Source organism: Chenopodium quinoa, unplaced genomic scaffold (assembly GCF_001683475.1).
Source record: "Chenopodium quinoa cultivar QQ74 unplaced genomic scaffold, ASM168347v1, whole genome shotgun sequence".
Taxonomy (NCBI): Eukaryota; Viridiplantae; Streptophyta; class Magnoliopsida; order Caryophyllales; family Amaranthaceae; genus Chenopodium; species Chenopodium quinoa.
In genome coordinates this window covers 282,459-295,175 of record NW_018743613.1, presented here as the reverse complement: position 1 = coordinate 295,175, position 12,717 = coordinate 282,459, and the positions used below count along the sequence as shown (strand labels likewise).

Sequence of the window (12,717 nt, the reverse complement as noted above, 5' to 3'; positions counted from 1 at the left end):
AATTTAAATGGGCAACATGTTCATATACAAGGTGCCTAGAAATATTCTGAAATTGGATTGATTATTCTAAATCGCCCAAGTTAATAAACAAATCCGTACAGTTATCAAACAAATCACTCGGAAACAAGAAGCCAATATTAATGCTAATATAACAGCAAAATCCTTCAACCAATAAGCAGAAGGAAAAAAAAAAAGACAATTTACATGGAAAAGCAAAAAAATTCCACTGTAGATACGCAGATTATTCAAGCTCATCTATATCATGTTACGGAGTAACATTTTGTCACAATAGAACATCTTAAAATCTTCACGACGAATATCTTCATAGTAAGATGTTGTATGCTGAATTTCAGAATGTACACATTCCTACTTTGCCCTGCAAAGAATATGCAACAATTAGCGCCATACACAACATTAAATCCTCAAAAATGTGTACATACAAAAACCTTCCATATCATCAACTTGACATCCAATTTGAAAGCTCGTCTATGTAGAACTCTGAATCATGATTTTTTACAATTCTTTTTTTCTTAAACAAATTAAATCTTGGTATTCGAAGTAGAAAATTTAAGCTCCAGACTCAAGAACAAGAGATCCACTCATCCACATTCCACACACCTCAGATCAGAGGTAAGCAGTAGCACACTTGCCTCTTTAACCATTAACTGTTGTCATATAAGTGCCAGTTAGATCGCGAAAATGACTAAACAAACAATTTTAACTTCAAATTCAAAATTGTTGTGGATGCCAATTAGCTGTATTGGTTAAAGCCTTGGTGGGTGCTACCAAATCTTGTCTACATAGTACATACTAGCCTATATGGTTCTTTCTACACCAAAAATGACTTTAAAAGTGTTCAAATTAACCAGTCAGTGGTTCACATATGAATCAACTGGTTGTGCACACATGAACTCAAAGCCCATCAATCAAGTATTGCCTCCTAATACATGGAGGCACAACCCCATGCCACTAATTCCATAACAGCTGAAAATCAGTTGAAAGCTTTATGGATGATCTGCATTCCTTCTCCCAAATATATATTCTCTACTGCAAGTCCCACAGCAAGCAATTATAAAGACATTTTCTTCTCATATCAGGTTAAACAGGTTCCAATAACAGATGTGGAAAGTTGAACTATCTAGCAAATCGCATATCTCGGGAAGGCCTAAAATTGTTTGGTAACTTTGGTCGTAAGAGGTTTTACATCCCATAAGTCCTAGTAATTTTGTCAAACAAATAAATGAGTTTGCTACCTTCCCACAGTACAACTTCCTGCAAATTTCATGCCTACCACTATTAAGAATACAGTTGTTTGATTGAACCTTATATGAGCAGTATCATTGGTAACCAAGATATCAAGTACACAAGGAATCTTGGAGCTATAATGCTTAGATTTTAAATAGCAATCCCTAAAAGCAAGACAACTACAAGATGGGAATATGGGATAATTACAAAATACTCCCTAGTCCCTATGTATATATTCCTTCTTTCTATTTTGAGAAACCCTCATACAACAACTAATGTTTCAACATACAAGTATCAATTTAATGTACAATTTCTCTGCCATGTACCTACAATGCCATTAATAGAGTTTAAAATCCTTAAGTTTTTTAATAGGATACAAGATTGTCTTTGTCAAGTCAATATTTGCTGCATGTTATACATTCTCTTTTGATGCGTGAGGTTAGTCAATGAGAAATATTCTTCTAGGGCAGAGGGAAAGTAACAAGAATAATCTAACGCCTAAAAATACCATCTCTATAGAAAATATGCCAAGCAAACTGCCAATAACACAGAGAAATGGAAAAATTCAAAGGAACATTCGTGCCAAAATTTGGGCAACTGTAACGATGTCACCTTGTAATATAAGAATCATCAGCTGTATTCACGACGATTGCATCGCCAGTCACAATGAATGGAGGAGCCTGGATTTAAAGAGAAAAGGTAAAAATGTGAATCAAATGCAACCCTGTCTTATAAAAATAGCAAAGAAATAAACAAGACAATAGAAAAGGCAGAATATAAGCTGAGATGCAAGAGAATTGGACTTAGACAGGAAAAAACATTATATATTGACTTAGCAACTTTAGCAAATTAATGTAAAAATCAATTATAAATCATATCATAATTTAAGCAAGAGTCATATCTAGCAAGCATCTTTGAACCCATTTGGAAATAACCTCTATTGCTTAATTCTAGTAGGATTAAAGTCCATTAGACCAATGGAGAAGCTCACAGATAACACAAATAGTATGTCATTGACCAAATTGATTTAATATCCTAGGCATTCTAGCAACATTCGTGCCAATAGATGAACAATCATCATTAATTATAATCAGCAAGACAGCATATTATCCCCAATTAGAAAGGAGAAGAACCAAAATCATAACCCAAAGGCTCAAACATGATTTATATTATGTGAAATAGTACCCAGTATAGATGTTATCGTTGGCATGACACAGGGGCATAGCCTTACTCTCACAGTGCCAAAAAAAAGTTCATTAATTCTTAACAACGAAAGTTCGTCCTACATTAATTGATGCTAATTCTTAACCAGGTTGTAGTTTTTGGTAACAAAATGAGAGAAGGCTAAAGTTTGATGCATTAAATTTAACAGCGCCTTTTATTTTTTTTGGAAACAATTATTTGAAATTCATATGCCTCAGTGCTTCACATTTGAATTAAATTGTAATTCAAATTCACAAAATCTAAACGTCATCAAGATATTAGAATTGGAAATAAAAATAAAATGGGAAATTCTCAATGGTAACCCTAAACAACTGCTACACTGAAAGGGTAATCGTTGTTTTTATTTAGTTAACAAAATGACCCTAATTATAAATTTTTTCTCACCTATGACATTAAATGCAAGAGGTCGATGTCATAATCTATAAAAGAATCCAGAGGTCGATAAAATAAGTGACCTAGTCTACACAGGACAATAGGACATAATATTGACAAATGTCAACAAGGGAGCGGGAAAGCTACCCAAAACCACAAGGCTGGGGTATCATATTAACGTATCCTAACATCAGGGAAAAACTAATGTAATTAAAGCAATTGTGCACTCCCTTGGATCAGTGAGTCAGGAACAGAAAATTAGGAATGGGCTAGGGGCCACTTCAGCATAGGTCATACTCCATAATGAATTAATGATTCCAATATATTGTCCCCATTTCAACAGCTGGTAGAAACTGGGGAAACAAAATATGCAGCCTAAGCTCTTAACCATAAGAGCCAAGGAAGTACAGTTTAATCTAATTACCCTTATACCCACACTTAATCTTTTAGTGGTACAAATAATGTTATGTGACAAGGTATTTAGAACTTGAAAGTTCTCATATGTTATGTTGATTTGAATCTGCTATGATTTGAAGCTGCCACAAAAAAGTCACTTACTCTACAGTATAAGCCTATCAATCAAAAAATAAAAACAATATATATTTACTTACAAGAACAGTTAGGCCATTATCCAGTAAAACCTTTTTGTACCTGCAAAAGAGCAAGCCAAGAAAGAAATGATGAAGTCTACAAAAGAGTGAGAAAAGAGTGCAGATTAAAGCTTTTTGAAGGCAACATATAAAAAATCATAGCACTTTTTTTTACTACCGTAGTAGATTTCAAAAATCAATCTGAAAATAGGTTATACTAAAGATACTCTACAGTAGGTGCATGTTCACAAATAAGTACCACAGTACAAAATGAACTAGTGTAAGAATAAAACTGACAGTACCACGACTTCTGCCCTCTATCCTTTCACTGAAATAACATTAGTGAGCCATAAATAATACACTTATTGAATGAGATACTAGGAACACAAACATGCAGCAACAATTTCAACACAGTTGCTACTCATCATTATATGCAGAATTTCATAATTTTTAGATCAAAGCACCTTTATTAATTGTTTGTAAGGAATCATCTAATGGCAAGATGAAAACTGCATCAACCTCATTAATCTAGAATTTGAAAGTCAACCTAAAATAGCTCAAGGAGAAAAGCAAAGAACAAAACAAAATAAACATTAAATAGAAATCTGATACTTAACGGTGTTTGACCAGTAGTTAATTTGCTTATAGTGTTTTGGTGTTTGGTATAAAGTTGTATTACTCTGATACCTTTTTTTTGAAGTAAAACTCTTAATTAGTAATAATAATAAAATAAAATAAAATAATAAACAAGCAAGAAATTCAACTTGATTCTCTCTTTGCAAATAACCTAAACAGATAAACATGAATGATGAAACTTAACTTTTGATGTAAGACAAAAGACACAAAGCAAAAATTGAGCATAAAACTTGTTGGGGAAAACTTTATATAGATAAGTCAAGATCAGTAGAAGCATACTGAGGATTCACGGAGAGGCCCTTCATAGGAGCTTGTGCTTCAACAACAGTGCATGTAACACGATAAGGTACTGTTGTAGACATCGGTCTCCCGTCATAATACTGCACTCTAACTGTCATATCCTCTGCATCATCAAATGAACATATCATGGATCTATGGATAATGATCGTAGAATAATGAGTGATGTTCTTTTACAGTTGACTTGAGAAATTTTGCAAAGGAAATTAGCGGCCTTAAAGGGAAGTAATGAATGTCTGCCTGCCTCAACATTATTCCTACGAGGTCAGTTGTAGCTAATATCAGATGCCTACTACTCATGCTTACAACTTTCCCGAGGTCACTATATATTCTCCCTCTGCCCATCCATAACAATTTTTTTTCCAAAGATTGAAATCATATAGCAAAAGTTTGGTGATTTCTAAAATGTATAACAGACCATACAATTTTAATCCTCTTGACAATACAATAATGATCTAGGTTTTCCTTCTTTTTGTTCACACATGCCCCTGTCATCCTCTGCTCTGTAGCAATTCTATGGGCTAAATCTTAAGAGCCTGACTTAAAATCATAGATATTGTGCCCCTAGAATGGTTTCAAGAACTTTTAGTGGGATCTGAAAGTATATCTTCTCAACTTCACTAAAATAGATGCCATGGAAAGACTATTTTAGCATATGCACACAAATCATCAACCCTCATCATCCTTCAAAAACTTAGTTAGCTAATAATTTACTAATTTAAAATGAATAACCATAACAAAGGCTATGAAGAAACTCAACCAGCAAAGAGAAAAGAATGGTGAAGATAAAAGAGATGATATGAGGAACATAGCACTGTTAGATTCTATAGCAGATCAGGATTTAAGATAAAAAAAACACCTTTGAGGTAGACAGCATTTTTTCCAAACAATTCTTTTGGCACTTCCAGCTGTTCAAATGTTTCGGGGCTGATGCAAATACACTTCCAGCAAGGTTAGAACATTCAGCAGTTTATAAGTAGTTGGATAAAAAGGGCAGATAAAATGTTAGGCACACTGACTCTGTCAAGACTACCATATCTCCCTCAGAGTACAAATATTGGAAAGTCTTCTCTTCAACATATACCCCTGCAGAAATGGGAATGCGATTAGTGAGTGAGTGAGTGTAGTAGAATACAGATAGAGGAGATGCGTACTTTCAAGGGATTCATCGGTACGAAATCTTTCAGTAACTTTGTTACCAGTATCGACATCGCGAAGCTCAACCTGATAGATAGAGAATTCCATGAATGGAAGCATCCTTGATAAACAACAATAATAAAAGTGAATGAAAATGAACCTGAATGGAGGCCCCTCCTCTACCATGCTGAGTGTGTTGTGCTTTAATAACCTGAAGAAGAAGATGAATGATACTCCTACTCCATAATAAGAATGATAATATGGAGAATCAAATCAAAAAATAACAGAAAAGGAAGAGAGTACCTGGTAAATGCGGCCTAATAATAGAGAAAGGCAAGGAACAAGGAATTAGATTGGAATGGTTGAGGAAGCAGCAAGTAATAACTGGAGGAGAAAGTACCTTTTCTTTGGACAATGTTCCCCGTTCTCACCTGCAAACATTCAAGTTGTTGATAAATGATTAATACTTGGTAATAAACATCGAAAGCTAACTATCTACAAAAAAGAAAGCTAACTACCTCGGACCCGGCCACTTTCACACCTCGACGCTGATACACAGACCACGGCGATTTGCACAACCCCATCCATGTCGATGATGATGATGATGAATTGCCGAATCGTGCCGTCGTCACTAGGGTTCGTTCCACCAACACTGATGCTTTTTTATTCATTTTGGCACTGTAACTATGACTCAATCGCCAATGGCGTACCAGGGTTTTCACTGTCTGCATTTTCACTCCGCCTGTTCCCTTTCTGTCTCACCCCTTCTCCTTCCCCTTTCCGACTCTTTCTTTCTTTTTCTTTTTCTTTTTTTTTTTTTACTCTTTCTTTCTTCAGTTCAAATACTACAAAGACACCAAATTAATTGTTTCCCTTAAAAAAAAAAAAAAAAAAAAAAAAAAAAAAGATACCAAATTAATTTTTTATACAAGTAATACAGTTTTTCGAGCTTTCAATTAACTTTGATTGACTCATAATCAAACATGAACAATGTTGTAAACGATCTTGTTTATCAACATTATTCACTCAAAATATAATGTTGTTCGAGTTTTGCTCAATTAGTTAACAAACTTGTGATTTTTGTTCAATCTTTTTATCAACTTAACGAACGAGTTTTGAGTGTGACATATCAGCTACTTTGCTCTCCTACATACGCACATACCATTCCGTAAGTTTTCGATATTGGGTCCAAAAAATCTTCGACATTGAATAAATTCGTGTATTTTAGGCTTGTTTTCAACTTGGTCGATAATGAATATTTTTACACTTGATAAGATTATGCGTCGAGGTACATTCAAAGGTTCCTAAGGGCCTCGAGAGGCGTAGTTGGTGTTTGAAACCATTTTATTCGTGCTTTGACCCACCCTTGATTATCATGTCATACGATGTCTCACTTAGCCCTTATTGTCTTGAGTTAGCCTTGTTGCCCTAACTTGCTTGGCATTGCATTGCCTTGCTTTGACCCTCAAATTTCATACCTTTTACTTGTCATACCCTTTGCTTAGTCCATGGCACACACGTCGCTAATTTTTATTAAAATTTTGTGCGTAGCACACATTGCAGGTGGAAAATATTAGATCCTAACTAGCTCATATCTTAATTATAATTACACGCTAAAGAAGTATGGCATTTAACCTTCATTAGTTTGAAAAATGAAACAAAAAATCAAACTAAAAATGAAGCAGTCATACTCTAAAACCTAACCTTAAGTCGATTTGAGAGTTTTATTATCATCAGTTTTTAACAAAATCAATACATATTACTATACGGGTGGATGGGAGGGTCATCTGATAGATTAAATGACGGGTTTGATGTGTATACACCCAAATCAAATGTGATCCATTTATCATATAATGATATGTGTAATAATATGTGTGTTTTATTGTTGTGAATTTTTTTTTTACGAGAATGTTGCATGCTTTAAATATGTGCGTATGTAGTTTAATACTACTATTAAAAAAATTACTAAAATTATATCTATTGTACTCCGTATAAAAATTACATGTAAGTGGATGTATGTAATGAAAAAATTAATTCCAAGAATGCGGGTGAAAAACGTTAAAAGTTAAAACCCCTAGATTTAGCAATAATTAAGGTACGCGACTCTGTCCTTAGTTCCTAAATTGTAATTTGTATGTATAATTGGGATTTGGGAGAGACAGAAAGAAAGAAAGAACGAAGGAGGGGAAGGAGAGAAAAAGTGAAGACCCAAAGGGCCTGCTTTAGTTTGAAAGAATTGAGTTTTGATATTGAAATTACCAGTGTTTGAATATTGGAAGGCCGATTGTGTTGATTATTTGAAATTTGATATGGAGCTCCAGATACCATTGACGACGACGATGCTGCTGCTGCTTCTGTGTTTGGTGACGCCTTCCTTGACGTTCTGTCATCCTTTGACATGTAACTCTTCACCAAATACTCATAACTTCCTCCATCTTCTTCACCGTCAATGTCCTCGCCAGATCCCATTGTTCAACCCTCCTATCCAGGTTTTTCTTTCTTTCTTTCTTTTTCTTCATTTTAGGTTTTCGATTCTTTTTCGGATTATTCATCATTTTCAATTAATTAATTTATTAATTTCCCATTCCATTTTAAGGGAGGGAGAGGTGATCATCAATTAACATGGAATTTCTTTAATTTTTTGTTTTTTTGATTTCTGTATAACTTGTTTTTTCATCAATTTCTCCAAAATGATTCGTATCGACTAATCTCTATTTTGTTGTTCCTGATGTTAGTATTGATTTTGTGGATGATTACTCTGATTACTCTATTACAGTTACAGTAATTAACACCGAATTCATAAAACACGCCCATATTATTCTTGCTCAGCCTGTGTTTTACATCTTCACAATTAATCAGCTTCTAAAGAGGCGAATTAGTTAGTGACCCGTTCAATGCCCCAGGCCGTAGTATGTAGTTATGTACCGTAATAGATTGATAGTATTATTATGGGTGACTGAAATTGTTAAAATATAAGAATCTATTAGGGAAATTTTTAAACTGAGCCTCATTTAAAGGATACAGAGTACGATTTTCTGAATTATAATGAATATCAAACTTAACCACGTAATAAATAGTTAGAAAGAGGATCTCTTTCTATCATTGCATCTCACTTATTTTTACAGCTCGTTTGCAAGCGAAATGACATCTCAGGTGTTGTTTGGTTGGAGGTAAAAAGCATGGGAAATTCTATTTCCTAGGAAATGAATAGTACATGTGTTGTTTGGTTGACACAAATTTATCAAAGTGGGGGAAATGAAAATTCCAAGGGAAATTTCAATTCCCATGATTATTGTGGGGCCTACTTGTATTATTATCACCAATAATTTAATCTCTTTCTTTCTCTCTCCAAATTTGTTACCTTAAATAAAAAATTATCAAATTAACTAATAAAATATAGGAAATAAATTCCTAGGAAATCAAAGTTCTTACATTATCAAACAAATAAACTTAAGGTAATTCCTAGGAAATGGACAAGGGAAATTACTTCCCATGAAGTATAATTTCCTATGGGAACTCATTTCCCATGTCAACCAAACAACACCTCAATATCTATGGTAATGCAATCTTATACACAAACTTGTGTTTTCCATCATAAATGTCCACTACCGTCCAATACCACTCTAAATGGTAAATTATGGAAATCTGTGAAGGAAAAGGGATAATTTGGGGTGAACCAGATGGGCCGATAGTGTTCAATAACTTTGAGTTAAAACCTCATCGCCTACATTGTCGTTATTGTATCCTAGTGCATCCAATCGTAGTCCAACTCCATTAATTCTGCATACCACTAGCTTTGGCGCGTGAAAATTTTATTGCTCAAACATTATATTGGAGTTTAGTTAGACCTTAAAATATTGGTACACCCTTGAAGCTTTTCTTGTTGTAGCAGCTTCAAGACATTCGATGACCCTTGCCTGTCAGAATTTCTCGGCATAAAAACTAAAAAAACCCTTGCTATCTGGAAAAATATTAACTTTCCTTTTCATCGGATTTCAATTTCAGGAACTGTAATGTGTTTTACTCTTTTGTTTTAACATCATACATTTATGATTTATCGTTTTGTACATTGCAATTCTTATCAATTCTGTTTGACTTATTGGTTTCAGAAGGTAGTTCTTGAGTTTACCTGAATCCACCCCTCCCCCCTTTCTTGCAGGTGGATGGAGAAAACCTCGAACAAATTCTGAGATCTACACCAAAGGATGTATATACTGCTGTTCTCTTCTATGACTCTAGGTCTCCATTTTCAAATAGCATGAGCTCTAAATTTGATATTCTGAGTTCCATGTTCCCAGGAGTTGGCCATATAGCAGTTGAATTATCAATGGTCATGCCGAGGTGAGAGAATGCCGTGCGGTGCTATAATGTTTTATTACTAGCTTTATGGAGTTGATGCACGATATAATTATTGGCCTCTTAATATTATTATCTGTTGATCCTGCCTCTAAAAAAGACCTTGCTTCACATGGCTGATTCTTTTCCTTCAGTGTAGGGTAGTTAATATTGCTGTCATGAATATCAGTGGTCTCCTATCGAGTCAGGCCAATCTTTAAGCTGAACAGCTCGAGAAAGAAGAGCTATTTCTTTACCATATAATTTAATTTAGCCTGTGTGCATGCAAAATTTCCTTATTTGCTGAATGTCTGAATTTGCAGTTTGTTATCAAGATTTGGGATCCACAGTTTACCTGCACTCTTCATTGTGAACCAAGCTGAACAGATTCGCTATTATGGCCCCAAAGAGCTTCATTCCCTGGCACACTTTTACAAGAGAATTACTGGTACTGGCTTACAGCAAAAGAAAGTTGTATATTGTTTCTGGTTCCTATGATCTGTATAATGCTCCGTTTGTATAAAGAACTGTTAAGTGTCTGGTGTTTAATAGTTTCAGGGTCTTGCTGAATGTATGTATTGTATTGTTGCTGCGGTAGTAGTTTTAGGATCATCCTGTAGGTATAATTATTCTTGAAATTTCTGGCTGTGTCTTGCTGTCTTATCTTCCCTGCCCACATTTTCCTTTGGGTCCATTTTTCTTCAATTTGTGCAATCTTTTTCTTTGCTTTCATTTCGTGTCTTAACTGCTTTTCCTATGTATCAGGATTTGGCCCTGCAGAGTACCACACCCATAATGAGGTCGCGAACATAATGAATGGTGAAATAGTACCTGAACCATGGTATTGGTCATCATGGAGAGAAATCATAGTGAAAGAACCCTATCTGGTTTTCGCAATTCTATTCCTGGTGCTGCGGGGGTTCCTCTGTATTTGTCCAGAAATCTGGTCTTGTGTCACAGCATTATGGATGTTGTGCATGTGCCAATTAAATTTGGGAGTTTTGGGAGAGTCAAACCAATTGTTGGCCCGTGTTGCTCATGTAATGGATGTAAAGAGAGTATGGAGTAAGCTGAAGCAATGTAAGATTAGAAATTTTCAGGAAGGGGCCAGAAGTGCCCGTGTTTGGGCCTCTTCTTTAGCTTCTGTTTCCTTGGGCGAATCATCTTCTGCAAGGCCGTCGTCATCTATTGAGTCTTAAATTGTCTGACAGACCTTTTTCCTCTGTTGATGTTCCCCTATGTGCTGAAGGACTCCTTCATAGAGGCAGATAGTGTGCATTTTATTTGTTGTTAATTACTCTTCCAATATTCTTGAACTGAAGGTTGAATCTATACTTCTCGGAGGCTGAGAAATTATCATTGAAGTGATCTTGTAAAGTTTATCACATTTCTCAGTTACTCTTTCCTTTTTTTTTTTTTTTTTTAAGTGGGGTGTTTGTAATTATTAGTGTTATACTGTGCTATTGAAGCAATCACAATACTTAGAGCTCCTTAGTTGTAACTTGTAAGCCATTCTACTCTCTCTATTGTTATCAGTTGACAAAATTACTCTGTTGGTTTTTCCCCTAGCCCCCAAAGATTTGCTTTCTTCAACCCACGAGTTTGCAACATTTAGAAAAGTTGAGAGGATATAGTTAATTATCATATCATGAGATTCGTGATGTTAAATTTTCCTCACTAGTCAATAAATTACAAAAAATAACAATTTGAGGCATTGTCCGGGACATTCACTTGTTTGGAAATAAAATGAGTACATGTACTAATACTAACAAGTTCAAAGCTATTAAGTACTTATATCTATTTTTTGGTCAGAAAAAAACAAATCTTACGTCAGATATATACATTATGCGGGGTAGAGGTCTACACCACCCAAATAAAGTATTGGTCGTAATTTTCCAAGGGTAGTTGGGATGAGATTATTTATATAAGGGTAATTGGATGAGTGTATATGGGTCAAAAGAATATTAATTAAGTTGCCTTTAGTTCGAGTAATTAGATTAAGTTTGATTTAATCCGACCTTATTTAATAGGAAAATCTGCCAAGAATAATCTCAACTTTGCTCCGTCTACCCAAATTAATCCCAACTGTATACTTCATCCACCCAAAACAATCCCAACAGGTCATCCAACTTGGTATTACAAGTTACTGGACATGTGTCATTCTACAGTTGGTTTAATTAATTAAATTAATTAATTTAAAAATCAAAAAAAAAAGGTTAAAGAAAAAAAAAAAAACACCGGCCACTCCCACTGCCACACACTCTCAGCCCAACCCCCTACTTCCCAGGCGCCGCCCGCCGCCCAGACACCCTCCCCCTCCCCCGGCGCCACCCTGACCACCCTCCCCCTTCCCCTTGAAACCCTTCGTTCACTAATTTCTGGGTTTTTTAAGTTTTTTTTTTTTTTAGTTTTCCATAATTTATTGTGAGTGTTATGATCTAGAATCTAGATGATCGATTTGGGAAATTTCCGTCACTAATTTTGGTGTTAATTGAAGTGAATTTAATTGGGTTGTTAGTTGTTACATGACCCATGTGCTGAATCAAAGGGTGGGATGATCGGCTCGTGTAATTGAGTGAGTTAGCTCGCAAAGAACGAGGTTTGAAATCTGGCACCGATGCCGTCATTAGAGACGCAGCATTTCGACGAGGGTGTTTGTTCCGAAGGCGAAAGACGGTGAATTGGTTAAGGTTTTAAGGTCAGGGCGTCGATTGTGGGTTGAATGTGCTGATGTTAAGCACAAAGGAGGTAAAAATGGAGACAGTTGCTTTCTGTTAATTTCCAATGATAGTAGCAAGTTTAAGCAACAGAAGATTAATGAGCTGGGTCCGGCGTCGGCAAGGGGAGGGGAAGGGGTGGCGTCGGCCGGAGGGGAGAGCCT

General features: G+C 35.4%; 2 protein-coding genes across 3 annotated transcripts; one reads left to right on the top strand and one right to left on the bottom strand.

Moving 5' to 3' along the window:
• Positions 1-25: 25 nt before the first annotated feature.
• LOC110682903 (elongation factor P-like) lies at positions 26-6,370 on the bottom strand. Of its 2 annotated transcripts, none has more exons than XM_021859253.1 (11): positions 6,020-6,370; positions 5,902-5,932; positions 5,805-5,818; positions 5,662-5,712; positions 5,519-5,588; positions 5,384-5,450; positions 5,224-5,291; positions 4,347-4,470; positions 3,453-3,492; positions 1,858-1,925; positions 26-376 (listed from the first exon to the last, which is right to left on the bottom strand). In XM_021859253.1, exons 1-11 carry the CDS (start codon positions 6,230-6,232, stop codon positions 367-369), a joined length of 756 nt encoding a protein of 251 aa, XP_021714945.1. In that variant the 5' UTR covers positions 6,233-6,370; the 3' UTR covers positions 26-366. The 2 variants fall into 2 exon arrangements, with proteins under 2 accessions (XP_021714945.1, XP_021714946.1); XM_021859254.1 differs by having other exon boundaries at positions 5,564-5,588.
• A 1,222-nt stretch (positions 6,371-7,592) lies between these two features.
• On the top strand, positions 7,593-11,413 carry LOC110682901 (5'-adenylylsulfate reductase-like 7). The gene is made up of 4 exons (XM_021859251.1): positions 7,593-7,990; positions 9,661-9,842; positions 10,160-10,284; positions 10,602-11,413. The coding sequence occupies exons 1-4, from the start codon at positions 7,811-7,813 to the stop codon at positions 11,033-11,035; spliced, it is 921 nt and encodes a 306-aa protein (XP_021714943.1). The 5' UTR covers positions 7,593-7,810; the 3' UTR covers positions 11,036-11,413.
• The last annotated feature ends 1,304 nt before the right edge of the window (positions 11,414-12,717 follow it).